The sequence below is a fragment of the Penicillium nucicola genome (genome assembly GCF_028828085.1).
Source record: "Penicillium nucicola strain IBT 29836 chromosome Unknown utg000002l, whole genome shotgun sequence".
Lineage (NCBI taxonomy): Eukaryota > Fungi > Ascomycota > Eurotiomycetes > Eurotiales > Aspergillaceae > Penicillium > Penicillium nucicola.
The window spans coordinates 3010368-3036609 of record NW_026643126.1 but is presented as its reverse complement, the minus strand read 5'-3'; the positions used below and the strand labels follow the sequence as shown (position 1 = coordinate 3036609).

Sequence of the window (26242 nt, the reverse complement as noted above, 5' to 3'; positions counted from 1 at the left end):
TTCCTACAGTACACATCAATGTCCCACATGAAAATGCAACACCTCCAATATCACATCAGCCCTCAGCCCCTCCACTAACTTACAGTACAATGTGCATTTCCTTCCCGTAACTTATACCACACGGACTTCGTCCCCTCCGAGCCCGCAGTCCAGTCCGGTCCCCAACTCACACAGTCTCGAACAGCCAAGTGGACCCAGCTTCGCCAGTCCATCAGAATGTCCCACAAGAGACCAATCAGCGATCTAGGCACGTCAATCTATTTCTCCGGCTCCCCCTGAGGGACATGGAATGTGATTGTTGCTTTGCTACGGTCAATGTCCACGGACTATGAAGGGGTGAATGGGATTGGTGGAATTGGCGGCACACCCCCTCAGTCTTAACGTCGTACTGCACTAACTTAGCAGTGAAACAGAGATTCGAGGGAAAGCAAAGGACTGTCAAGTCTCTCGGGGATTACATCGAATTGTCTGGAACGTTGCGGAAGGTGGGGAGGGGGGAGGAGGGGATGGGGGAAGGGGCTGAAACGAGTTGGAGTTTATTATGGTATGGGCCCCTCGGTTTGTCTCGCATTGGAATAGGAGTCACTCCTATTTTCAGATGTTGCAGCGTTCTATTGAATCTGTACATGTGCATGGGATGGTGCATGGACATTGGATAGTGCGTGATTTCTTTGGATGTTTATACTTGAAGCAATGGTCTTCTCCTAGCGGACCCTAGGATCATACACCATTTACTGTAGACACGATATTGCTGTAGTATACCACTTCATTAGGATTTGCCCGAAGAAGACTGAAAAATAAGATTCTCTTTTACTCTCGGCTATTCAATCCCTCTTAGCGTGTCGAATGTAAGCATGGACAATATCACCAGGCAAAGAGTACTCCAGAATAAGAGAGATGAAATAGCCGAAAGTGAAGCTTGATTGAAGTCTTCTCCGGACTGATCATATGAGTGTCCATACAGCCCTGGAGTAGTCTGTTATGTTTAGTAAGTTTTACAGTATCCATAGATGCTACTTCTACTTGCAAGATGGAGTGACAGTATGTAGACTTCGGCTTATATTCATCCCAATTTTTTGGAAACCTGACACCAGGGGAATTATATGCAGACCATCCGAGGCAAAAGAGAAAAGAAAACAGGAGGAAAATAAATATGAAACGCCATCCCATAGAAACAGTGCAACAGTGCTCATGGTCAAATCGTAAGCGAAGACATGCGGGGCGGGAGTGGAAGATCCGTCGATCGGATCTACACCCTACATAGTGACATCCATCGTATCATCGCCAGCATCGAGAGCACTCTGCATCTCCGGATCAGGAACGACAACACCACGTCCACGACCAGCGAGCAATTCACGACGGACCTCAGGACCGATATCCTTGTGGCCACGGACGAGAAGCAGATCGAGCAGAGCCTCACGCTGATCCTCGGTGATGTCGTTACGGTACCGCTGGGCGAACACCAGCAGAGACTGGTGCCACAGAACGGGCAGCTTGTAGGTCTTGGAGTTAAGGCCGTTGGGACCGTCGTTCATGGCTTCCGATGGGTCGAGTGCGCGGAAACGCATGAAGTGGAAGACGACGGCGTCGATGACCTTGTACGGCAGGGCGTACTTCTTCTCCAGGAAGACTCGGATGAACATGTTGACGGCACCCGTGCTTTCGAGGGAGGTCATGGACTGCTCGGCGGCGAGGTCGCACATGCGCAGAAGGGCCGCGGCGGAGTGCAGCACGGGAACGGAGACACGGGCAATCACTGAGGAGACAATGTGGGCTTCGCGCAGGGTGCAGGTACCGCTGGCGACGAGAGGGAATAGGAGTCCCTTGAAGAAGCAAGCGGGCTTGTACAGAGCCTTGCGCAGAGCGTTGTAGGTGTGGACGTTCAGCTTGCGGGTTTCACGGATCTCGTGGCGAGTGCGCTCCAGGAGGACCATGTTGATGAACTCCTGGGCGACCCAAGGCTTGGAAGAGATGAAGATTCGGGTTGCGGCGTAAACGGCGTTGCCAGTCCAGTCCGCGGGTTCGGTGATCTCCAGGAAGGTTTGCCAGTGTGGTACGGTGGGGATGATCTTGAAGGGCTTGGGGAGAGGGCCAGACTTGTAGCGGCGAAGAATCGTGGCGACCCTAGACAGATTAGCTTGGATTACTTGGTGGCACTTGAAGCACATACTTCTCGTATACTTCAATGGCCTTGGCCGGGATCTGGACAGCATCCTCGGGCAATCCACCACCTTGAATGAATGGTCCACCGCTGTGTTCACCAGCCTGCTTGGCCTCGTGCTCGGCGATCTTCTCTAGAATCAAATCGGCAAGGTTTGTGGTCTGGCCGCTGGCGTTGGGGTCCCGGGGATGGAAAATAGGATCTTCCTCGTGACCTGGCATGAATTTGTTGAACATATCTAGATCATTGGGATCGACTTCCTGTACATATATATTAGCATGAGTCGATATGATCTTGGAGATGGAAATATCTTACAACTTCCTCGACTTCATCATCAACCCAGTCATCGGCTCCAAACTTGCCCTCGTCGTCAGAAAAAGGCTCCTCTTCCTCCTCGAACCGAGTATCGAATTCAAATGCGCCGTTCGACTTGGCCGGGCCCCGGGCGAGGGTCTGTTCGGCCTCATCTTCGTCCGCCAATTCCTGACCCATCTGTAGAATGTTGCGCGACATCTTTGCATCGATGAATCCCTGTCCATTTTCGCCATCCTCGTCGTCTCCAGCCTTGCCCTTGCCCTTCTTGCTGCTCTGTGTCCGAAGGTGCCCCGCGGAACTAATATCTTCGGCGAGAGGGTTGTGTCGGCGAGCCGCAGCAGCGGCCCGGGAAGATCCTGCCTTGGGCATAGTGAATGTGACTTCTGGTGACAGATAGCTCCCAAAAGAAAACGTGAGAATAGCTCCTAGGATCCTCGCAGCAAAGCCCACATAGAAATTGTGTGGTCATATTTTTTTTCTGCCAGGCGGTGCCCCCCAATTGTTCCACCGCCCGTCAACACACCGCCTTCATGGCCGTCACTTTTCTGCCATGAATGTGCCACCGCCTTTCCGCTCAAGGAGATCGATCATCGTGCATGATTGAAATCAGCTGAAGATATACGTACTGTTGTCTTCATTGCTGCAGATCAGGGAAACATATTCCATTAAGAGGCAGCCTGTGAATTTTATTGCGAAATTACAAGGGCCAAGACCTCTCACATAGGTATCTCCGGGTGGACGCGCCTCGCACCTAGCGTGTTGCGAACAGCATATTGAAACAACGCGCCCTTCTATATTGGGTAAGTTTGAATTGGACCCTGCCTTGACTGAATGGACCGAAAGCTCTAGACACCTTTCTGAATCCCATCGAAGCGGTATTGGTTCCATTGATTGACTTTCTTCGATACAGATACCAACTTTTGAATGACCGCATCCCGACAGCAATATAATCATCAATATAACAGCAGTATAAAAGCAAAATACTGAGCTTTATTTGTCAAGCGTGGTACATTACCTAGCCTGCAATATGGCATCCGGTCAAGCTCCTGGGTCTTCAGCACCCTCATCCAACATCAACTCCCCGATTTTACCTCCCAATGGCGGGCCATTGCTCAACACGCAGTTCTCGGATCTGAATCCAAGGTCATCCCCAGCCCCTGGTAGTGTCGCATCTCTCCAAGGCGATGGTCGGACAAAGCGCAACAAAAGGGACAGTCGCAAGAAAAGGGAAGCCAAGGGCCTGGACACTGAGAGTGCTCCCCCAGCCAAGAAGCGCTCAACAGCTGCACCAAGCACCGCCCTCCCCAGTTCAAAGCTGCAAATCCTCCGGCCTTTGCTCCTCGCCGAGCCAAAGTCCACCGACATGTACCCTCCACAGCCTCGCCAGCTGAACCACGTGAGCAGGAAAACCTCCGACGTACTGGGTCAAAGCTGGGATTTCTACGAGGTCGTCGACAAACTTACCAACAAGAATGGCTTCCGTTACAGCTACGCCATTGCGGACCCCGAATTCTCCCACATCAAATACCGACAGACAGACGTTCGTCCCTACCATGCTCGGTTCAGCTTCGAAGATTCACCTGCAGCCATCACATTCTCCGAGACCGCGACTGCGGTAACCACCGGTGACGCATGGCATACAGCTCGCGCGAATGTCTGCGCCCGAGAAGGCACATACTACTACGAAGCCCGGATCATCAGCGGCATAGTCAACGACCCCGAAAACCCACCCCAGAACGGCCGATCAACAACCTCACCACGCGGCCACGTCCGCATGGGCTTCGCACGCCGCGAAGCAGACCTAGACGCCAACGTCGGAGTCGACTGCTACGGCTATGGCATCCGTGACGTGAACGGCGAAGTGGTAAACCGCATGCGCTGCGATTTCTTCTTCCCAAAGGGCGAAGCCATCAACGAAGGCGATGTCATCGGCATGCTAATCACCCTCCCCTCTCTATCCCTCCACAAGAAGATAGTAGAAGGAACATACGACCCAGCAACTGACGACCCAAAACACCACTCCTCGCAACACTCATACCCACCCACAGCATCAAACATCATCCGCGACCGAATCCCCTTCCACTACAAATCAGACTTCTGCTGGCAACAATCAAACGTGTTCTCGACAAAACATCTCCGCGACTATGCATTCAACCTCAAGGAAACGCCTACCTTCGGTCATCCATCACCCACAAACGCTGAAGACCCAACGCTCCGCACGCTCCCAGGATCAAGCATAACGGTCTTCAAGAACGGAAAGGAAATGGGAACACCCTTTAAAGAGCTCTACGCCTTCCTCCCCCCAGCTAGCCGTCTCGCAAGCGGCACCAACAACCTCGGCATCGGGGAGCGTGAGAACGCCGACGATGGAATGATAGGCTACTACCCAGCGGTGAGCTGCTACGGCGGCGGCGCGGTTGAATGCAAGTTCGAGGGGCCGTGGTGGGTAGGACCGCCCCAAACAACGGAATCGGGAGCCAGTATCCGGCCCATGGGCGAACGTTTCAACGATCAAATTGTCGAAGACGTCGTCGCCGATATTGTCGATGAAGTCGAGGCCATGACTACCTGGGGCGGGGTTGACGGTGATGTTATTGGGAACAACAACACTGCTGGAGATGGTGGGCTAGAGGAGGGATCTGCTCCTGGGGCTGTAGGTGGTGCGGAGGTTTTCAAGGGTGGTGTTGGGGCCGCGATTGAGTCTGTTTCTATGAATACGCCTGGCACGGTTGGTGCGTCTGATTCTGCGGCTAATAGTAACCGCGAGACGCCCGTTGCTGGTGTTGGTGATGATGGCGTTAGTGTTGGAACGGCTGGGACGCCGTTGGCTGTTGAGATTGTGGGAAATGCGGAGGGTGATGGGGATGGGGATGTTGAGATGAGTTGAGCGTTTGGTGAGAACTCGGGAGAAGCGTGAAGGCGAGTTTGCTATGACCGACTTCTCGAGGAGTCTTGGACAGATATTGCTTCTTGGGCGTGGATTATGATATATACTAGGCGTTTCGGAGTGGCACAATAGCTTTGATACCAAATTTCAACCAGAGTCCGAGTATATACGGATTTATGAATTCAGCCGTTGAATAAAATATCCACATTCGAACTTAAATCAAGTATGCAAGCATGTCTATCTAGACAAAGTACGGAGTATTGGTACAAAGTAATGAAAAGGCCAATGATCCCTCAGCACTTGAGTTGCAATCACGATGCCTCATCAAAACGCCTCCCTTCCAACATCTCTCCCACATTCATAACCAATTCATCATCTCCATACTGGCCAACAACCTGAATACCCGCCATCTCCGCCTCATCTCCCTGCCCAGGTACGGTGACAGGCACCGAAACGGCAGGTAGACCAGCCAGGCTGGCCGGAACGGTAAATACATCAGTGACATAGGCATCAAGAGAAGATTTCTTCTTAGGATCCATCAAATCCGACAAGCGCGGCGGGGAAGAAGGCGCGGTAGGACATATCAAAACATCCACATCAGGGTGCGTTTCCGAATCGTCCTGTGCATCCCGAGAAGCAGTCACATGCAGCGGATGTTGAGCGGAAAAAACAGAGTCGAAATCATGCTGAACAAGACGCCGAACACGCTGGGCTTGGATGAAGTAGTTGTCCATCTCATCGGCGCTGAGAGAAAACGTGCCTAGCACAATTCGCCTCTGGACTTCGGTTCCGAATCCCTGCCCGCGCGTGTTGGCGTAGAGATACCCTTCTGGCTTGCCGTCGCCGTCTGGGCCTTCGGCGCGAGTGCCGTAGCGGACACCATCGTATTTTGCTAGATTTGAGGATGCTTCGCCTGGCGCTAGGATGTAGTATGCCGAGAGGGCGTGTCTTGTGGCAGGTAGAGAGACTGGGTGAATTGTATGGCCTTGTTTCTGGAGGTGGGCTAGAGATAGAATCCATGCTCGCCGGACCGACGGTGTTAGTTCGGACACATTATATTCAATTGGTACGCCGATTCGGAGGGGCGCTGATGTTAGTCGTGAGGCGAGGCGTGGGGTTTGGTGATACGCATTGATGCGTGCGCGAGATTGAATGGATAAGTTGGTTGGGTCGCGCTGGTCGTGCTTGTTCAGGAGACCTATAGTCCTGTTAGCGGGCTGGCTGGCAGCGATTTAGGAATGGAACCGCACCGAAGATATCCCGTACACTAGCGGTGGTTTTGCTCAGAATACCAACTGTATCCAGGGAATTGGCATACGCTACCACACCCCACCGTGAGATCATGCCGTATGATGGCTTGAAGCCCACTGTTCCGGTGTACGCAGCCGGAAGTCTGACGGAGCCTCCAGTGTCTGTACCCAGCGAGCTATATTAACTCCAGTAAGCCAAGGTAATTTCTCATGGTGTCATGAACACCTACGCATAGCATTGATCGGCGGCAACCGAAGCAGCACTTCCACCGGAGCTCCCACCAGCAGAGAGGTGCTCCCCACTCCCATCACGACGCGGGTTCTTAACAGCACCAAAATGCGAGTTGATCGAATTGGATCCCATTCCAAACTCATCCAGATTTGTTTTCCCAGCAACGATTGCACCGGCATTCTCCAATTCGTCGACAACGCTAGCATTGAACGGACTCATGAATTTATCCAGGATACCTGATGCACATGTTGTTGGCATGTCGCGTGTGCAGATATTATCTTTGATAGAGATCAAACGGCCATCGACGGCGGATTTAGGCTTGCCTATTTAAATACAGTCGTCAGTCTTGGTCTTGAGTGCGGACTTCAATGGGAGCTACCTGATTCCTTGCGCGCATCTGCTTCCTTCACGCGGTCCAGCCATGGCCCCGTGCGTGATAGCGGTGTTATGAATGCATTGATACCATGTGTGTATTGGTTAGCGACACATTTCTCAGCTTCGCGCAATAGGGACATTTAGGCCTTGGGGTGTGTGGTGTGGTTGTTGGTGGAAGATCCGCGGAAATACAAGTCTCCCCGATTGGTCCGTGCGCTACATAGAGGTTCTTATATAAACCTCCGGTTTAGATTAACTATTTAACTTAACTAACTTATAACTTAGTTTCAATTATGTGGGATCACAAAGAAAAAAGAAGTCTATGTATAGAAAATAGAATATATTTCTGATTAGTATCTAGTATGTTCTGCATTTCTCTCTCTTTTTACTAAGATAGTGCATAGACGCGATTTTCGTTTCTAGATAGGGGCTGTGTGCCTGACACTGGAAATAGGTGGGAAGCGGGGGAATTTTCAAAAAGCAACCTTGATTTACTCCTATGAGTAAAATACATATTTAAGTATGAGGAAGGTTAGGAGCCAAGTTTCAAACTAGGCCTTGGAACCCCGTCCGCTACTTCCTATAGTTATGGATCTGGTTACAGCGGAACATGAACACATTTTGCATAAACTGTTTCCAATCTGTTTAGACACTATGTGTATTGCCTCAAGATGATAATATAATTATTGGGTAACTTTTAAGGGATTGGAGAAAGATTGAGTTCTGTCTTGTACCTAGAAGGTGTAAAGCTTGAATCAAATGTGACGCTCCGCTCCGTAGGGCTTCCTTTAAGTCACATTCTTTCAGAGGTGAAGATATCAGAAGGCTAGCATATATAATTGATGCAACGAAGTGTCATGGATGTTGGAAAACCTCAAACTAACAGAACTCAGCATCAATGCTTGTGGCACATATGTATCTAACTTGTCTTGCTCGCACACGTCCTCTTCATCCACGGAGTTGAACAGTATCACAGCGATTTTATATTTATATTATCTATTTCCGCAATGATTCTTCGGAATTTTTTACCTCTTTAGGTCCTCTTTTATATCAAAACATAATACAAAAGAGCTCCAGTCATGTACACTAGTTCAATGTGGGAGTTTAGTCTGACGAGCCTCATCAGGATTACGGTGTATAGCAGCCATTCAGGGAGTCAAGGTCATATACGACATCAAAGATGCTGTGACTTTCTTGAGCCTTACTTAGACTATGACTGTCGTCTCTCGTTTCATTTGTTGTGCTTTTGTAGAATCCGCATTGGCGGTCACTCACAGTCCTTGCAGGTTCTCGTTGCGTTAAGTATGTAGTGCGTTCGCTATATAAACCAATGATTATGAATCTACTTAAATTCCCCTAGGGGCTTGGTATTGTATAGTCTATGACAAAGTCCTAAAGCAAATATGTTACTTCGTATGCTGGTTTGCTTTGAGCTGAGGTCTTCTTTTCCCCATATTGCAGTACCTTGGCTTGTACTCCTTTCGAAATCGATGGATATGCATGAGGCCCTGAGCCTATTTTTAGTAGACTTAGAATCTTTTCTCGAAATGAGTTGAAGAATTCAAGGGACTATATACTAAAGCTTAATGAGTAAAAAACTTCAAGCAGTTACATAGCTCTATATATTTTTTCGAACCATTTAGGATTCGAGACATCTTCAGGTTTCTCGAAGATAAATTTTGACAAACGACAAATTCTCGTATGAGACATGAAATAGGAGAAAATAGAATCAATAGAATTGGACTATATCCTCGTTCGATATTGAAATGAAACTTATAAGAATTCATAGTTCGGAAGAAATGAAGATCCCATCACAGTCATGTGAGTCTTTCCATCGGGCCGAGCGACATTACCGAGCGACGTCATCCGCATGGCTCGTTAATTTCTTACTTCATTCCCAACCACCTCACCAAAATATGTTTTCACGAAGCGCATTACGAGCTGTAGCTCAGGGTACACATGCCGGGGCCCCTGTTCGAGCCGCACCTACCCTGGTGCACTCTGGCAAAGCTCCGACGGGATACGGCCGGAGATACATTTCAGTCTACGGCTATACCCAAGCCAAAGCACTGATGTACTCCAAATATGGCGAGCCCAAAGATGTCCTCCGGTAAAAAACAACCAATTCGAGCTCCTAGTCATGTCCAAGAGCCAACAAAACTGATCAATCGCACAGCCTTCACAAGCACTCGATTTCTGCGCCGCACGCAACCCAAGTAAACCTCCGCCTCATGACAGCCCCAATGAACCCAGCAGACGTGAACCAGATTCAAGGCGTCTACCCCAGCAAACCACCCTTCCAAACGGCCCTCGGAAACACCGAGCCCGCCGCAGTAGGCGGCAACGAAGGCGCCTTCGAGGTCCTCTCCACCGGCGCAGGAGTCAAAACCCTCACCAAGGGCGACTGGGTCATTATGAAGCGCACCGGCCAGGGCGCGTGGCGCACACACGCCCAGCTGGACGAATCTCAGCTCATCAAGATCGAGAACAAGGACGGACTCACCCCACTACAGGTCGGCACTGTCAGCGTCAACCCCGTCACGGCATACCGTATGATCCGCGATTTCTGTGCGTGGGATATGATGCGCATGGGCGAAGAGTGGCTTATTCAAAATGGCGCGAACAGCGGCGTTGGTCGGGCTGCTATCCAACTTGGACGGGAGTGGGGTATTAAGACGCTTAATGTTGTTCGGCAGCGGAGCACGCCTGAAGAGACCGAGGTGCTGAAGCAGGAGCTTCTAGCGCTGGGTGCTACTGCTGTTGTTACTGAGGAGGAGATGCTGAATGGTCGGTTCCGCGATATGGTTCATGAATTGACGCGTCAGGGTCGGGAGCCGATTCGTCTTGCGTTGAACTGTGTTGGTGGAAAGAATGCTACTGCTTTAGCTAAGACTCTGGCACCGGATTCGCATATGGTTACCTATGGTGCTATGTCGAAGCAGCCTGTTGCTTTGCCGTCTGGTTTGTTGATCTTTAAGAACCTTTCGTTTGATGGGTTCTGGGTTAGCAGGTGGGGTGATAAGAACCCTGAGCTGAAGGAGAACACTATCAAGGATGTGCTTCAATTGACTCGGGCTGGTAAATTCCAGGATATTCCCGTGGATGATGTCAAGTGGAACTGGGACTCTGAGGGTCCTGAGCTTGCTGAGGCCGTACAGGGTACTCTAGGTGGTTATCGCAGTGGAAAGGGCGTTTTCACATTCACTGGCGGCGATGAATAGTTTAGGATCAAGTTAAGATGTATGATATATATTGGGCCCATTTTCATAGTCGTTTGTGGGTATACTTCATTTCTACGCCAAATGCAGATATGATCAACTAAATGGATTCAAAAGTATGGTGTTATAAACGAAGGCAAAACTCATTTATCATTAACGTATGTTATTCATTCATCGCACTTCCAATGTGTCTTGACCCAATCCAGAATCAGGTTCGTCATGGTCATTCCTGGCATGTACACATCGCTCTCCTTCGCAAAGTCGACCTCGAGACCAGCGAATTTAGCCGCGAGCACCATATAACGCTCAATAAAATCAATGTAGACCAGATCCACCTTCTCCGGGGTCTCGGACGAATTAGCAGATACGAGTGCTTGAATACAATTGGGAACTCGATAGAAGGAAATCGGAGCGTGGATGGTATCATCGCCATCCGTGCCTGCATCGTCCTTTGTCGTATAACCAGGCACAAGTGGTTTGGTGGGCTTATCACCAGACATGGGGATTTGGGCAGACCCGGAACCAAAGAACGATGGCCTTGTTGCATCGACTACCACGTCTTCGGGGTATGCAAGTTGCTCAAGAGGTGCGAGTGTGGTATGTGATGACTCGCCTCCATGTTGCGATGCGTACAGCACTTGTGGCTGTTTGTTTAAAACCTCTAGCATCAGCTGGGCTTTGTCATATGGAACGTTCTTCAGATAGCGGAAACCACTGGTAAATGGTGAGACAATAAATGTCGAATCTTGCGTGAAGGGGCCTTTGAAGATATCGAATCTCATGGCTCCCGTATTCACAATAGCCAGGGCAGGTACATCCGCTCGAGAATCATCTCGCAACGAGTCGGGGATGACCTGAGTCGCAAGCCATGTATAAATGCTGGCTTCGTGGGGATACTTGACCCGTGACATCCAAAGCTCGCGGGGAGCACAGCCATGGACCTTGTCTAGTTCAAGCTCGCTGCGTGCTTTGGCAATCAATCGGGAAACATTCTGACCTTTCTCTGTGGGGAACGCATCCTGGTCGAGACCAGTATGGTATTGGTAAGAGTAGAGGTTGCTATCAATGTATCTTCGCTTAAACACAGGGACGGAATTAAGTAGGCCGGATTTGCCTCCGGTAGTAAGACCGTCAATGGACATGAAGCCTACGGTCTCCATGAACCGGCCACTTGCCAAAGCGAAGGCCTTGTCATCGTATTTGGCGTAATCGCGGATATGTTGATGTCCACCGAAGAATTGGATTGGAGTATCCCGGCGAATGCCTCGAATGGTCTTGAAGATTGCACGATACTCGGGAGAATGGGCGGGCACATGACCGATCACGAGGAACAGGTCGACCTCTTTATCCCGAATAGCTTCCTGAAACCAGTCTTCCTTGATCGTTTCTTCTACCGGCTGGACCACAGTGTTGTTGTAGTTTCCGGTGAAGTCGAAAAGAAAGCCAAAGGCTACAATACGGATACCCTGCTTGTTGGTAGTAAACTTCTTGTATCGGGGCGCAAGAGGTACCAGCTCGTGGGTTGTAGGGTGGAAAATATCAATATTGGAAGCCAGGTAGTTGCCTTGGAAATTAGGAACGGTGGTGAGAAGTTCAGCCTCGGATGTGTTCTGCTTGTATAGTTCGTGGTTTCCCGACGTCAACAAGTCGATATGTTGTTGCCGGAGGATGTCCGAGAGGAAGATGCCCTTGGGCTCAGACGAGTCGTACAAGCCGTTGCCTTCAACTCTGTCCCCGGTATCTATGACCAATAGGTCTTGTCCCTGAGCTTCTGCCTTTTCCCGCATGCGCGTTGCAAACGATACATAGTCACCCCAGTCTGCAGAGTATGACGACCTGTAATCTAGATCAGTATGGCTTGGCAAAGCTTCCCGGATAGGCTAGACAGCTGCATACTCCTGCAAATGACCAGCCAGCCAGCCATGAGTATCAGTCGTATGTAAGAAATTCAGTTGCCCGAAATCCAGAGCGCGAAGCGGAGCGGAGATGGGTTCGGGCGCGGAGGGTTGCGCGGCGAGCGCCGACGGAAGTAGCCAGAAGATGGGCAACATGCTCAACAACTAGAGAATCAAATGGACAATAGCATCAGTTAAAACGGCGAAAGTGGAAGCTAAATAGAAGCTCTCGAGGGGGAATCAAGGACCCTTGGAGCTGCCCTGACGACGATAAGATGTGTATGGACCGTTACAGTACCGGTGAGTTGCGGGGGTCACGTGAAGCCCAACATCTTCGGATTTGCATCTCAAAGATTATTCGATCTCCGCAGGGCATATCTTTCTTTGCTCCATTCCCCCGTCGCTGATTTTCTCCTCGCGATCTTCAATTGATTCTTTCGTTTGCCTTTTCTATTTCTTATCGACTCGATCGATCATAATTCCCGCCATGGCAGCTCCCCGACTTTTCCGCCCAACAGCTCGTCTGTTCTCTTCGCGCCTTGCTTCCACCACTCTGCGCTCCGCTACCCGCCAGTCCGCCTGTGCTCCCTCGATCTTGCGCCGTGGATACGCTACCGAGAATGGCACTAAGGAGGTCACCGTTCGCGATGCCTTGAACGAGGCCCTGGCCGAGGAGTTGGAGCTCAACCAGAAGACTTTCATCCTGGGTGAGGAAGTCGCACAGTACAACGGAGCGTGAGCAATCCCTCAATCGCGGACTGATTCCAGTCATGAGATGGCGGAATTCTAGGCCGGTGAAATCGTTGAATCATTCATCATGCTGATCCCTTTACAGCTACAAGGTGACGAGGGGTCTTCTCGACCGCTTCGGCCCCAAGCGTGTCATTGATACTCCCATCACAGAGGCTGGTTTCACCGGTATCGCCGTCGGTGCTGCTCTCGCTGGTCTGCACCCCATTGTGAGTTTTTCCGCGAAGACCGGAAACCGGAGACCGAAGACAATTGTTGGGCCATGCTGATTCTAGACAATCTAGTGCGAGTTCATGACCTTCAACTTCGCCATGCAGTCCATCGATCAGATCATCAACTCTGCCGCTAAGACTCACTACATGTCCGGTGGTATCCAGCCTTGCAACATCACTTTCCGTGGTCCCAACGGTTTCGCCGCCGGTGTTGCCGCTCAGCACTCCCAGGACTACTCTGCCTGGTACGGCAGCATCCCCGGTCTCAAGGTTGTCTCCCCCTGGAGCTCCGAGGACGCCAAGGGTCTGCTCAAGGCCGCTATCCGTGACCCCAACCCCGTTGTTTTCCTGGAGAACGAGTGAGTTCCACATCACCCCGAAATTGGCAATCGGAAAATTGGACGGAAAACTGACATACATCCCTTAGGCTTATGTACGGCCAGGCCTTCCCCATGAGCGAGGCCGCCCAGAAGAACGACTTCGTCCTGCCCATTGGCAAGGCCAAGATCGAGCGTCCCGGAAAGGACCTGACCATTGTCTCCGTCTCCCGCTGTGTCGGTCAGTCCATGACTGCCGCCGCTGAGCTCAAGCAGAAGTACGGTGTTGAGGCCGAGGTCATCAACCTGCGCTCCATCAAGCCCCTCGACGTCGAGACCATCATCGCCTCTCTCAAGAAGACCGGTCGCCTCATGTGTGTCGAGTCCGGCTACCCCATGTACGGTGTTGCCTCCGAGATCCTTGCTCTCTCCATGGAGTACGGTTTCGACTACCTGACCGCCCCTGCCATCCGTGTCACCGGTGCTGAGGTCCCCACTCCTTACGCCGCTGGCCTCGAGACCATGGCCTTCCCCCAGGAGGACACCATTGTCAGCCAGGCCGCCAAGCTCTTGCGTTTGTAAGTCAGCGGACTGAGACGAGCGAGGAGCTCGTTATAATATAGCCATGTGCCTAGTACCCTTTCATCTGTTCCATTTTTAAGTCATGTTGTTCCATTATGTTCCTGCGGTGTGTTTTCTAGACAGATTCTTGGAAAGCTATGTACGATTACATCCTGAGGGTCTGTCCTCCCAGCGTAAAGTGCTTTGATATTTCCCAACTCCTCAAAATGATAGATAGCAATTCTTGTTTCCGTGCATAAAGTCACCCAGAAGAACCTGTAAACACCAGCCCAGCGCCGTCCATGCAGAAGCCCTAACCAGCAATGAATGTGATACTCAGCATCACGTAGCAACCTTTGGATTTTGAGCTGCACATCCCGCAAAACAATCCGTAGGTCGACGGGGGTCGTAGTAGGCACCACTTCCGTGTGAATATCCCTCATCAGAATCGCTTTCAGCATTGTCATCATCACGGTGATCCTCGTTCTCGACAGCATTAGGAACAGCAAGCGAATCACTGTCCACGGGGTTCGGAGTTTCATCATCGTCGTCCCCTAGAACGTTCCTCTTCACAGGAGCAGCAGGAGCCGCGGAACCCTTCACAGCAGCAAAAGAGCTCTTAAACCCACCCTTCTTAAAGCCACCACCACTCTTGGCCACAGGAGTTGATGCAGCAGCATCAGGAGTCTCGATAACCTTTAGACCAGCCTCAGCGTCCGCCTTACGCTCGGCCCGCCGAGCCTTCTCAGCGGCATTTGGATCGCGCGAGAGCTGTTTCAGATCTTGAAGCCGCTTCCGATGCTGGTGATCATATGAACCGATATGTGCTTCATACTCAGGATGCCGGGAATATGATTTGTTGCAGAGAGTGCAGGTAAAGGCGCTCAGCGCTGACCGTGCCGACTCGGTCTGTTGGGATTAGCTTAAAGCTTGTATGTGACGAGTTGAGAGCTCACCTTTGGAGCGGGATTGGTAAAGCCTCGCTATTTGAATGTTAGTCTTTTACTGTAGATGAATCATGTAGAGTACCGCCTTGAGGAGCATACCGGAGCCATCGTTTGTTGGAGTGAGGTTGAAAAGCGTGAAGAGCCTATCACCGTCGTTGTGTTTGCGGGAATCAGCAAGATCGTCAACCCCAACTTTCTTCCTTCAATGAACTGAACTGAATTGAACTGACGAATTTCTTTCTTTTTTTTCCTTTCTTTTTCTTTTGTCTGCTGTCTGCTGTCTGTTGTTTATATCCCTCATAATCATAATGTCATCTCAACCCTCCAAACCGGAGGACATCGACACCAAATCCATCTTGTCTATGCAAGAATTGGAACCCTCGCCAGTCTCCGACACACCAGATGTGGAAAGCAGCAACTACTTCCCTCCAACTGAGCCTCTGCCACAACATGAAACAGGCTTCTTGATTCCCAAATTGGGCCTCCGCGGCCACCGCTGGGATACATGGCGTACGTCAACTTCAACTTCGACCTCAACCTCAAACCCACCCTGCCTTATATTCAATTTGATTCTAACATATCTATTCAGTGACCAGCATCCAAAAATACTCAACCTACCCACCAACAGCCTTCTTCATCCTCCACCTCGCCAATACCTCCCTCATCCCACTCGTAACCCGCTCCGTACCCGCCAGCGAACCCTACCTCCTGCTCACGCGACCAATCTACCAAGCCCCAGGAATCGAGCATCTAGTCCTTACCCTCCCAATCCTAGGCCACATCGCATCTGGCATTGCCCTACGCAATATCCGCGCCGCACGTCGCGCAAGATTATACGGCGCCGAGACCCGCGCCCAACGCGACAAGCTCTCCTGGTGGCCGCGGATGTCTCTACAAGCTCGCTCGGGATACGTTGTGGCACCACTGATTGGATTGCATGCGCTGGTGAACCGCGCAACGCCGGTTATGGTTGAGGGTGGGAGCTCCGGGGTGGGACTCGGATATATTGCGCATGGCTTTGCCCGCAGCCCTGTCTTCTGGAACGTCTTCTACGTCTTGTTTGTTGCTGCCAGTGTTTGGCATTTCGTTGGTGGGTGGGCGACTTGGATGGGGTGGAGGATTACTACGGTGCGGAAGGAACGGGGCAGTCAGAAGGGCTCGTTGGAGGGGTATCTTGGTTATACGGAGAGTCCCAGTCAGAAAAAGAGACAGCGCAAGATGTGGTGGGTGGTCAATGGCATTGCTGCTGCTGGCGCGTCGCTCTGGCTTGCTGGTGCTCTTGGTGTTATTGGGCGTGGTGGTGAGGGTGTTGGGTGGGAAGCGAAGGGATGGAACGAGATGTACATGCAAGTCCCTGTTATTGGGAACTGGCTATGATCGGGTTCTGACTCTTTTGTGTATATAAAAAGAAGAAGAAGAAGAAGAAGAAGAAGAAGAAGAAGAAGTAGAAGTATGAAGCAGTCGATATCCAACTAATGTAATCCCACTTGGTCCGTGCGCCGCATCTTTTCCTCGACTCTTCATGCGACAATCTTTTTCTACAGGCCCTTATGCCCACTTTTTGGATTTCTCGCTCAACTGTACGATGCGTATTTAAGAAGTCGAGCTCGACCCTTGCTCTCGCCCAATTCATTCGTCCGAAATCAACACCTCGAGTATTACAACCGCGACTCTTTTCCACCATGGAGAACACTGCTGCCGGAACACCTAGCCAGGTGGAATACAAGGGCACCGAGTACAATGTCATCAAGGAGGGACTCGCGCATATTCTCAATCCTCCTGCCCAGGAAGCTGCCTCCAAGGGACCAAAGAAGTTTTTGACAGAGAATGACCAATCTCAGTCCGTCTTCTACAACCCAATCCAGCAATTCAACCGCGACCTGAGTGTGCTGGCCATTCGCGCATATGGCGAACATGCCATGGACCTGAAGAAAAAGAAGACGGACCAGAAAATGAAAAAGCGCGCGGGCAATGGTGAAAAGAAACGTAAGCGCGAAGACGATGAGGCCGAGAGCGAACAGGCCCCGAGGCCTGCACCCAAGGAGGGAGAACAAGAGGGTAATGCGGACGAGACCGAGCAGCCCGTCTCTGTCCAAGCCGGCCAGAAACCCGACGCAAACACCGAGAAGCAACACTCTCCGCCAGCTTTCACGGTTCTCGACGCCCTGTCGGCAACAGGTCTGCGTGCTCTCCGCTACGCCTCGGAGCTTCCCTTCGTCACCAAGGTCGTGGGAAATGACATGTCCGAGTCGGCAATCAAGTCCATGAAGACCAACATTGGGTACAACAAGCTCGAGGACCGCATCCAGCCTAATCTGGGTGATGCCCGCGCCTATATGTACGGACTCGACCACGCTGACAAGTTCGACGTGATCGATCTTGACCCTTACGGCACAGCAGGCCCATTCCTGGACGGTGCCGTTCAAGCTGCCAAAGACGGCGGTCTCCTCTGCGTTACCTGCACGGACGCCGGTGTCTGGGCCTCAACTGGCTACTCGGAGAAGGCATTCGCCCTGTACGGCGGTATTCCCGTCAAAGGCCAACACTCGCACGAAGGTGGCCTCCGCCTGATCCTGAACAGTCTGGCCATGTCTGCCTCCAAATATGGAATCGCCATTGAGCCGCTCTTGTCTCTCTCCATCGACTTCTACGCCCGTGTCTTCGTGCGCGTCTACCGCTCTCCCGCCCAAGTCAAGTTCAACGCTGGTAACACCATGCTCGTATGGAACTGCGACGCCGGCTGCGGCGCGTGGTCTACCCAGCCCATCGGCTCGACAAAAGAACGCGCAGACAAGAAGGGAAACCCCTTCTACCACCATGGCATAACAAAGGGCCCAACCTCCGGCCCATACTGCGACCACTGCGGCACGAAAACACACCTGGCCGGCCCAATGTGGGCAGGGCCCCTCCACAACCCAATCTTCATCCAAAAGATCCTAGACATGCTCCCAGGCGCCGACAAACAAACCTACCAAACCACCGCCCGCATCGAAGGCATGTTGACCACAGCCCTGGAAGAAGACCTAGATCTATCCCCACCATCCCAAGCCCCCTCCTCTCCAACCGCCAACCCGGAAGACGACGAAATCAACATCAAAACTGCCCCCCAAGACTCCCCCTCCGACAAATCCCTCTACCCAGCCCTAATCCCCCGCCAACCCCTAACCCCCAAACCCGAACACCCCTTCTACTTCTCCCTCAGCGCCCTCTCCAAAGTCCTGCACACAACAACTCCCCCCATCGACGAATTCCGCGGCGCCATCGCCCACCTAGGCTACCGCTCCACACGCAGCCACACAAAACCAAACTCCGTCCGCACTGACGCCCCCTGGGCCGTCGTCTGGGAGATCATGCGCGAATGGGTCCGCCAGCACGCCCCTAATAAATCTCCCTCTCTCAAGCCCGGCACGGCCGGCGCCGGTATCATGGCGAAGAGTCGTGAGCAGCTGCGCGCCGCTGGCGGAGACGCTGCTGCCGATGGCGAGATCCTGTCGTCTTTGAAGAATGACTTGCTCGCTGCTATTCAGGCGGGCAAGGATGTTGCCGATCTCGTTACGAAGGTCGAGGCTGCGCTTTATCGGTCTGGTGCGCGTGGGACTGCTTCTGCTTCTACTGCTACTACTACTTCTGCTGCTACTTCTACTGCCCCGGCTAAACCTCCCCATCCTAGTACCCTTGAAGTCACCTTCGATGGCGACCTTGGCAGACAGGTTTCGGAACAGCATACTAGCAAGAGGATTGTGCGGTACCAGCTTAACCCTCGCGCGAATTGGGGTCCGTTGAATCGGGCTGGAAAGTCGTGATTTCTTTTTACTTTTCTTTTCTTATATTGAGTTGACTTATGCATGGAGTTGTATATATGGAATTTAGTACTACTGTTCTACTTTGTCTTTCGTGTCTCATTCTATTGTTCGTATTGAGTTAGATATGGGATGTGTATTGTTGTAGTTGTGCCCGCTTGGAGAGATTTATATTTACATTTACAGTACTGTGTTCATGGTATTTCATGGCACGTCGGATTATTCTTGGTGAGTGGAAGAATGGATGGTGGGATGTGTAGGGTGTCGACCTTTGGTTTTGGTTTAGATGGAAGAGATCGATGTTGAGATTGATGTTCATGTATACTCAATTGTTGAAACTCAATTCTTGAAATATAACTCAAGTTAACTCGTAACGATAAGTTAATGGTAACTTAATGGGTAGAGGGAATCAACCCAACCCTAACCAAACAACCCCTTATATCGTTAACTAACATCCATGGATCTACAGTATCAAACTACATCCTTCTCCAATCCAAAATCAAATAAACAATAAGAAATACCATTCATAACACCCATTATAAACACAAAAAAAAAAGCCAGACAAACCCCAGTCTGGAGATCTAAGAAAAAGCATAAATCACAATCATTACGTCTCGACCCATGAGATTAAATCAACAGGCCACATTCCAAAAAGAAAAGTCAACAGAATGCCCGATCTCAAGGATCTATATGCGAAACAACAACACAACAGCCATCTCTCATCTATCCTAGCTTTGTTCTAGAGCTAGAACTCAAATTAGAACTGCGAGACGGCAACGGCGACGGCCTGCGAGTCACTGTGGCTGATGCTCACGCTGACTTGCTTGACGCCGGCTTGCTTAGCGGCGGCGGCGGCGGCTCCGGTGAGCTGGAGATTAAATTAGCTTTTGGTCTATCGTGGAATGGTTAGGTGGAAGGCGCAGGATGGAGAGCTTACGTTAACGGTAGGAGCGCCGTTGGCGTCGACGCCAATCTCGATTTCCTTCAGGGAAGCGCCAGCACCCTTGCTGCTGACACCGAGGGACTTGAAGACGGCTTCCTTGGCACTCCAGCGGCCGGCGAAGGAGGACTGCGGGGAGGGGGCCTTGCGGCAGTAGGCCTGCTCGCTGGCGGTGAAGTTGCGCTCGACAAAGGTCTCATTGTCGATGTTGACGGAGTCGATGTGCTCGACGTCGACGCCGACCTTGGAGTTCGCTGAGGCGTTGGCCTTGGCGAGGGACTCGACGGTTTGACGAGTGGCCTCGGACTCCTTGGCCTGGGGTGCTGTGGTAGAGTACTTGAGCTCGGAGGTCTTCTTGTCGACGGAGACGCGGTAGTCTGGGTTGAGGAAGATCTTGCTCTGTTGGTCGTCTTCGTAAGGAGCCTTGTTCTTGGCGACGAAGATGCTGTTGTTGATCAGGCCGTTGTGGAAGTAGCGGTAGGCCTTCTTCTGGCGGGCTTCGACCTTGGTCTTGTAGGCCTGGTACTGGGACTTCTCGAGAGTGGCGTACAGGTACTTGGGGTGGATACCAATGACCTGAGCACCCTTCTGACCGAAACCGAAGGAGGTAACGGAGAAGGCCTTGACACCGTCGGTCTGGATGCTGCGGCTGGGGTAGACGATGTAGTCGAACTTCTCCATGACCTTGTCGACGTTGTCGGCGTTGCGGTTACCGGGGACGAGACCGCTCTCCAGGACTTGGAGACAGCCGTTGAACATCCAGGCTCCGGCAGCACCCTTCGGGTGTCCGGTGAGATACTTCTGGAAGATACCCATGACAGCGTTACCCTTGGTACGGCCGAGGTGCTTCATCTGCTGGCAGATGACATCGGACTCGTTCTTGTCGTTGGCGACAGTGGAGGTACCGTGGAAGGAGGCAACGTCGATGTCATCGACGGTCAGACCCCAGGTAGCAAGGGCACCACGGAGAGGAGCAATGCGCGTGTCCTGCTTCCAGAAGTTGTTGCCCAGGCTGTACTGAGCATCCTTCTCCTGGCGGATAGCCTCGCGCTCAATGTGCTGAGCACGCTCCTGCAAGTACTCGGACTCGTTGAAGGTCTCATCGCTCTGGGCCTTCATAGCCTCAACCTCCTCCTGGAGGTAGAGGAGCTCGGACTCCTGCCACTCGTTGATCTGCTTCTTGCGGAGATCAAGCTGGCGGCGGCGGTACTTGAGGTCAAGCAAAGGCGAGGGGAACTTGCCGGGGTTCTCACGTGCAGTGGTGAGAACACCCTGGCCAGGGGCGGGAACGGACCGTCCGATCTTGTCAGTGGCGGTGGTGGTCAGGGCAATGATACCGTGAATGGGGACACCCATGTCAAGAGCGAGCTGGGCAGTCATGATGAGCTGCATACCGCAACCCTGGGACTCCATGAATCCAGCACGGGTGGTGGTAGTGGGACGCGACATCTCCTGGGGGGTACGGCCGTGAGCGAACTCGTCCTCGGCGTTGGAGGTGGCCTTCATGTTGGCGAACTCGTAAGAGCCCTCCTCCTGGAAGTCATCGAAACCACCGACGAAGCAGACGCGAGCCTTGCCCTCGACAATAGTCTCGTAACCGATGTCAACGGACTCAACAGCAGTGGCACAAGCACCGACGGGGGTCTTGATAGGACCGGTGGAGGAAAGGAGCAACATGTTCACCCAAGCACTCATGGTGTTGATGAAAGACTCCTGCAGAATATCCTTCTGCAAGGGCTTGTCAAGGTAGCGGTCCTTGTACATACCGCGGAGAGCGTGGGTACCACCAATACCGGAACCAATACAGTTACCAACCTCAGAAAGGTGGACGTACTTGTAGAACTCGTAGGGGTCAGTGATACCAGCAGAGAGCATAGCCTCAGCAGTGCAGACCAGGACGAACAGAGTGACGGGGTCAACCTGCTCGATAATGTCATCGGGGATACCGTAGCGGCTGGCATCCCAGCCGGTAGGAACCTGACCAGCGACAAGACGGTCAAACTGGAGAGCCTTGGGGATGAGCATGGTGGCGCCCTTGCGCATGCGGACGGTGTACTCGCCAGACTCGGGGATCTCGAAGATCTCGACCTTGTCTCCGTGCTCACGCTTGAACTCCTCAGCAGTCTCCTTGGAGGACTCGAAAGGCTCGAGGTCCTCCTGGATAACGATCTCCTGGAGAAGCTGCTTCTGCTTGGGGTCGTAACCCTTGAACAGCTCGGGCTCGATGAGACGGATACCGGTGTGCTCGAGAATGTGCTTCTCGTACTTGGGCTTAACATCCTTGTCATCGACGGGGTCGCCAGTCTTGGCGTCAACCCAGCCGGAGTAGGCCTTGCCCTTGAGGGGACCGTTGTGGTGCTTGATCAGACCCATAATCCAGGCCATCTCAACGCAACCTTCCAGGGAGAACTTGCCCTTGGACTCCATCTCCCAACGGGTACGGGAGTTACCCCAGGGACCAACTTCAGAGAAACCAGTGACAACGACAACCTTGTCCAAGTTGACCATGCCCTTGAGAGACTCGTTGAGAGGCTTGACCTCCTGCTCCCAGTCGGGCAGGGAGGGGAACTCGAACTTGATGTTGGCACGGGGCTCGGCAACAACCTTCTTGTACAGAACTCCGCTGTCCTCGCCGTTGACGACCTTGTGCTCGATGGCGGTCTCCTTGATGACAGCCTGGCGGACATCGCTGGTCTCCATGATGTCGGTACGGAGCTTGGTCATCAATCCCTTGAGATCAGGGATGAACTGCAGACCACCGTTGAGGTCGGCAAAGACGGGGTCAAGCTGGCAAAGGTTGACAATGGCGGGAGACATCAGACCGAGAAGGTTGAAGGCCATTTCCTGCTGAGAGAAGGTACGGACACCGAGCTTCTCAACACCCTCGGCAACCATGTTGTTACCGCTCATCAGACCAGTACCACGGGTCCAGCCAATGACGGCACCGCAAATGGTGAGGTAGTGGCTCCAGCTCTCAGAGTACCAACGGTTGAAGAGAGTCTCAAGGGCAAGCTTGGACTCGGAGTACAGACCGTCGTTACCGAAGGTACCGTGGTTGGGGGACAGAGGCAGGATGACCTGGGCGGGACGAGTCTCGAAGCCATTGGTCTGCTTCTGGGTCTTGATGCATCCAAGAAGACGGAGCAAGTTGGTCAGCATGATACGGTGAGCAAGCTCGGACTTGGAATCGATAGAGTCGATCTCACGACCGTTCTCGGGGATAGCGGCGAAGGGAACGACAAAGTCCAAATCCCAGCCGAGACCCTTCTTAGTGTCGTAGATGTAGTCGACCAGGGCCTCAACATCCTGCTTGCTACCCTGGTTGAAGGGAACAACGACGAGCTGGGAGCCACGAGCACCGAAGCGGGCGTACATGGCCTGGTAGTACTCAGTGACCTCACGGGAGAAGCGACTGGTGGTGACAACAACCTTGGCACCTCCGCTGATGAGACCCTGCAGAACCTCGGCACCAATGGAACCGGCACCGGCACCGGTCATCAAGACGTTCTTACCCTGGAAGGTGAGACCGTCACGGGCAGCAGACTCGAGCACATTGAGGTAGGTGCCAGTGAGCTTCTTGTTGTAGTCCCAGCCGTGCTCGGTCTTCTTCTTGAGGTGAAGGAAGGGGATAGTCTCGACCTTGCCGGGGCGAGTGGCAGTGCGCTTGAGACCGTTGCGACCCTTCTTGGCGGAGCCGTTCTCCTGGGGAATGATCTGACCCTCGTTCATGCCAAGAGCGTGCAGGACATCCTTGTACAAGGTGTCGAACTGGATCTGAGAAGACTTGGAAAGACGGTGCTGCTTGCGGATCATCTTGTAGACGTTCTTCAGGTCGTGCTGAACCTTGGTGCGGTTGCTGTACTCGGAAATGGGGCCACCCTCGGCCATGTGCTTGACGTAGTGCTCGAGCTTGCGAGCGCTGGCACGAGGAGCTTCCTTGTAGCCAATGCTGCCACGGGAATCGATGGTGGTCTGGGGACCGGTAGGCACAGCAACATCCTTATAGACAGGAGCCACGTTCATGACCTCTTGACAGTTATCAATGAGCTGCTGTCCGAGTTCCTTGGCAAGCTGGTAGGTTTCTCCACGCTCGGTAGGGCAGTTGTCGATGTGGTATTGCATGAATTCGAGGAGGAGGGGGTTGGAGCGGTTCATAATACGGATGCACTGGCTGACAATCTCCCGATCGACGACTTCCAGACGGCCAAAGATGATATCGTAGTACATGCTCAAAGCATCCTGACGAGCCCAGTTCCACGAGGAATCGTAGACACGAGCCTTGAGAGCGTTGAAGGAGGGCTCAATGCCAGAGGCGTAGAAGTCACCGTGCTCTGCCTGCCACAAGTCCAGCTGGGCCTGAAGAGTCTTTTGGGTCTCCTGGGAGGTAATGTAGGCCTTTTCGCCACCACGAAGATCCATCTTGAGGTAACGGGCGATGATCTCGAGCTGCTGCTTGAAGAGAGCCTTCTGATCCTTGGTCAGGGCATCGATAGCAGCAGGGTCCATCATCATACCACCACCGCCGCCACCGCTATCACCACCGGCGACAGGAGCCGAGAGGTTCACTCCGGAGCTGGCAGCGTACTTGTTGGTCACATCATCCAGGTAAGCCTTGGCATCGCCTTCGGCACCCAGACGAGCAGCAGGCTCCATGGTGAGCGCGAGCAAGAGCACACCGTCCTGGCGGCCAGAGCCCAAGCCCCAGCGAGTCTCCAAGTACTTGCGTACGGAAGTGATGTTGAAGCCACCAGGCATCTTGGAGGAGACCATGCGGGCAATCAGAGAAGAGGACTGCTTGCCCAATTGACCGTTAAATGTGGCTTGCATCGAGGCACCGAGCTCATCGAGGGGAACATCCTCGGGCTTCTCTGGTGTGGAACCGAATTCCTTACCCAGGTCACCCAGGATTTCATTCTGTAATGTGGACTTGCCTATTGGCCGTTAGTACTGAACAATCTCCAATCTTTCTCTCACAAAATGGGAGGGGGAGCAGTATTCTTACCTCCGACAAGATCCTTAATAGCTTTTGTCAAGGGAACATCTGCAAGGCTCTTCTTCAACTTCTGAGCGACCAATGTCCGTAGCACATCGACGGCTGTGACAGGGACATCCTCCACGGCAGCAGCCGGGCCAGCACTCGGAGCTGCGGGGGCCGCAGCCGCCGCCGGCGCGGCAGCCGGAGCGGCAGCAGGGGCACCTGACGAAGCCGGCTCGGCGGCTTCGGGCTCCTCCTCCACGGGATCGACATCGTAGTAGATCTCCTTCGCGTCCTTATTGTAGCACAAAATCTGACGCTGCACTGAAGTGGCCGCATCGTAGGCCTCGTACTTGGAGGCTAGTGTCCGCCGGGCCATTCCTCCCAGGGTATCTGCGGGACCGATTTCCACAATGCGCTCGGTGCGCTGCTCGGCGAGAATCACATCCTGTGTCTCGATCCATCTGACGGGGGAGGCGAATTGGTAGGCGAGCAACTCCACCAGCAAGGTGTGAGCAAGCTCTTGTTCGATTTCCGGACGCATGTTGGAGGAAGTCTGGGTATCAATTGATTAAAAAACACAAAGGACGTGTCCGTCCTGGCTGAATTGCGGGCGCGACGAAGGGGCGTCGCAAAGTAAGCCCGAGAATAAAGAGTAATAAGAGTAAAGGGTGGTTGATAGGGGGGGGAGAGGGGAGGGGAGTGGAATCGAGAAGAGGAAGAAATTAAAGACCAAGTTCCTGTCCCGGATGTCAGTTGAGGTCCTGAAAGTCAAGAAAAAAAAGGTGGGAAGTCGGAGAGCTCTTTGGTAATCCGATTACCCGTAATTTTCCCACACTTTTTTTTACTTTTGGAACAATTGGCACACTCACCCCAGAATTATTTTGGATAGACAAATTCCCAAGCAAATCGGCAGAAGTGATAGTCTTAATGGGACGAGAGGTTCAACCAGCGAAAATCGGGGGAATTGGGGGACTACGAAAATTGGTGAGGGCGTTGGGGTTCCAGAGCTTCGGCCGGAAGTAGGATTGGAGCAGTGTGAGGCTACAGGCTACAGTCTACGTATGGGGATTCACCCCAGTGCTTTTGACACCAGTTGGCAGCGTTGCCCCCTTCGCACCAGCGGATGACTCCGAATTAATCACGCATCACCAATCAGCCTCGCATCGAAGAGCGTCGAACTGTCGACTCGAATCCTCAACGGGTCCAAGTCGCAACCCATTGGGGCGGGTCTGTGACGGCGCTAAACCGCTTTCAGCTACATGCAGTTCAACAGCGGATCTTTTTTTCTTTCCTCCCACTCGCATTGTTATAGTGTGTAGTTGTATGTTTCTTGAAGTCAACTCTGTATCTTGCTCTTAATACCCTTTAACTTGGAACTTCTGGTCGATTGGACTGGACTGAGTG

At 52.5% G+C, this 26242-nt stretch overlaps 10 protein-coding genes across 10 annotated transcripts; 5 read left to right on the top strand and 5 right to left on the bottom strand.

The window, feature by feature from the left end:
* Positions 1–1256: 1256 nt before the first annotated feature.
* Positions 1257–2845, bottom strand: N7511_002907 (snoRNA-binding rRNA-processing protein ENP1; the record flags this gene model as incomplete). The annotated part of the gene is made up of 3 exons (XM_057125332.1): positions 1257–2124; positions 2171–2421; positions 2477–2845. 3 exons carry the CDS (start codon positions 2843–2845, stop codon positions 1257–1259), a joined length of 1488 nt encoding a protein of 495 aa, XP_056987491.1.
* A 658-nt stretch (positions 2846–3503) lies between these two features.
* N7511_002906 (SPRY domain-containing protein) lies at positions 3504–5363 on the top strand (the record flags this gene model as incomplete). Its single annotated transcript, XM_057125331.1, has 1 exon — positions 3504–5363. One exon carries the CDS (start codon positions 3504–3506, stop codon positions 5361–5363), a length of 1860 nt encoding a protein of 619 aa, XP_056987490.1.
* Positions 5364–5674: 311 nt separating this feature from the next.
* Positions 5675–7360, bottom strand: N7511_002905 (glutamyl-tRNA(Gln) amidotransferase subunit HER2; the record flags this gene model as incomplete). The annotated part of the gene is made up of 4 exons (XM_057125330.1): positions 5675–6561; positions 6614–6789; positions 6844–7168; positions 7225–7360. The coding sequence occupies 4 exons, from the start codon at positions 7358–7360 to the stop codon at positions 5675–5677; spliced, it is 1524 nt and encodes a 507-aa protein (XP_056987489.1).
* Positions 7361–9136: 1776 nt separating this feature from the next.
* Positions 9137–10441, top strand: N7511_002904 (enoyl-[acyl-carrier-protein] reductase; the record flags this gene model as incomplete). The annotated part of the gene is made up of 2 exons (XM_057125329.1): positions 9137–9330; positions 9397–10441. 2 exons carry the CDS (start codon positions 9137–9139, stop codon positions 10439–10441), a joined length of 1239 nt encoding a protein of 412 aa, XP_056987488.1.
* Positions 10442–10605: 164 nt separating this feature from the next.
* Positions 10606–12489, bottom strand: N7511_002903 (metallophosphoesterase family protein; the record flags this gene model as incomplete). Its single annotated transcript, XM_057125328.1, has 2 exons — positions 10606–12274; positions 12335–12489. The coding sequence occupies 2 exons, from the start codon at positions 12487–12489 to the stop codon at positions 10606–10608; spliced, it is 1824 nt and encodes a 607-aa protein (XP_056987487.1).
* Positions 12490–12820: 331 nt separating this feature from the next.
* Positions 12821–14194, top strand: N7511_002902 (pyruvate dehydrogenase (acetyl-transferring) subunit E1 beta; the record flags this gene model as incomplete). The annotated part of the gene is made up of 4 exons (XM_057125327.1): positions 12821–13068; positions 13169–13292; positions 13368–13654; positions 13723–14194. 4 exons carry the CDS (start codon positions 12821–12823, stop codon positions 14192–14194), a joined length of 1131 nt encoding a protein of 376 aa, XP_056987486.1.
* Positions 14195–14515: 321 nt separating this feature from the next.
* Positions 14516–15228, bottom strand: N7511_002901 (putative C2H2 finger domain protein; the record flags this gene model as incomplete). The annotated part of the gene is made up of 3 exons (XM_057125326.1): positions 14516–15082; positions 15130–15156; positions 15220–15228. 3 exons carry the CDS (start codon positions 15226–15228, stop codon positions 14516–14518), a joined length of 603 nt encoding a protein of 200 aa, XP_056987485.1.
* A 200-nt stretch (positions 15229–15428) lies between these two features.
* N7511_002900 (MCP1 family protein) lies at positions 15429–16497 on the top strand (the record flags this gene model as incomplete). Its single annotated transcript, XM_057125325.1, has 2 exons — positions 15429–15630; positions 15710–16497. 2 exons carry the CDS (start codon positions 15429–15431, stop codon positions 16495–16497), a joined length of 990 nt encoding a protein of 329 aa, XP_056987484.1.
* Positions 16498–16802: 305 nt separating this feature from the next.
* N7511_002899 (tRNA (guanine26-N2)-dimethyltransferase) lies at positions 16803–18923 on the top strand (the record flags this gene model as incomplete). The annotated part of the gene is made up of 1 exon (XM_057125324.1): positions 16803–18923. One exon carries the CDS (start codon positions 16803–16805, stop codon positions 18921–18923), a length of 2121 nt encoding a protein of 706 aa, XP_056987483.1.
* Positions 18924–19677: 754 nt separating this feature from the next.
* N7511_002898 (trifunctional fatty acid synthase subunit FAS2) lies at positions 19678–25379 on the bottom strand (the record flags this gene model as incomplete). Its single annotated transcript, XM_057125323.1, has 3 exons — positions 19678–19788; positions 19858–24791; positions 24863–25379. The coding sequence occupies 3 exons, from the start codon at positions 25377–25379 to the stop codon at positions 19678–19680; spliced, it is 5562 nt and encodes a 1853-aa protein (XP_056987482.1).
* Positions 25380–26242: the final 863 nt, after the last annotated feature.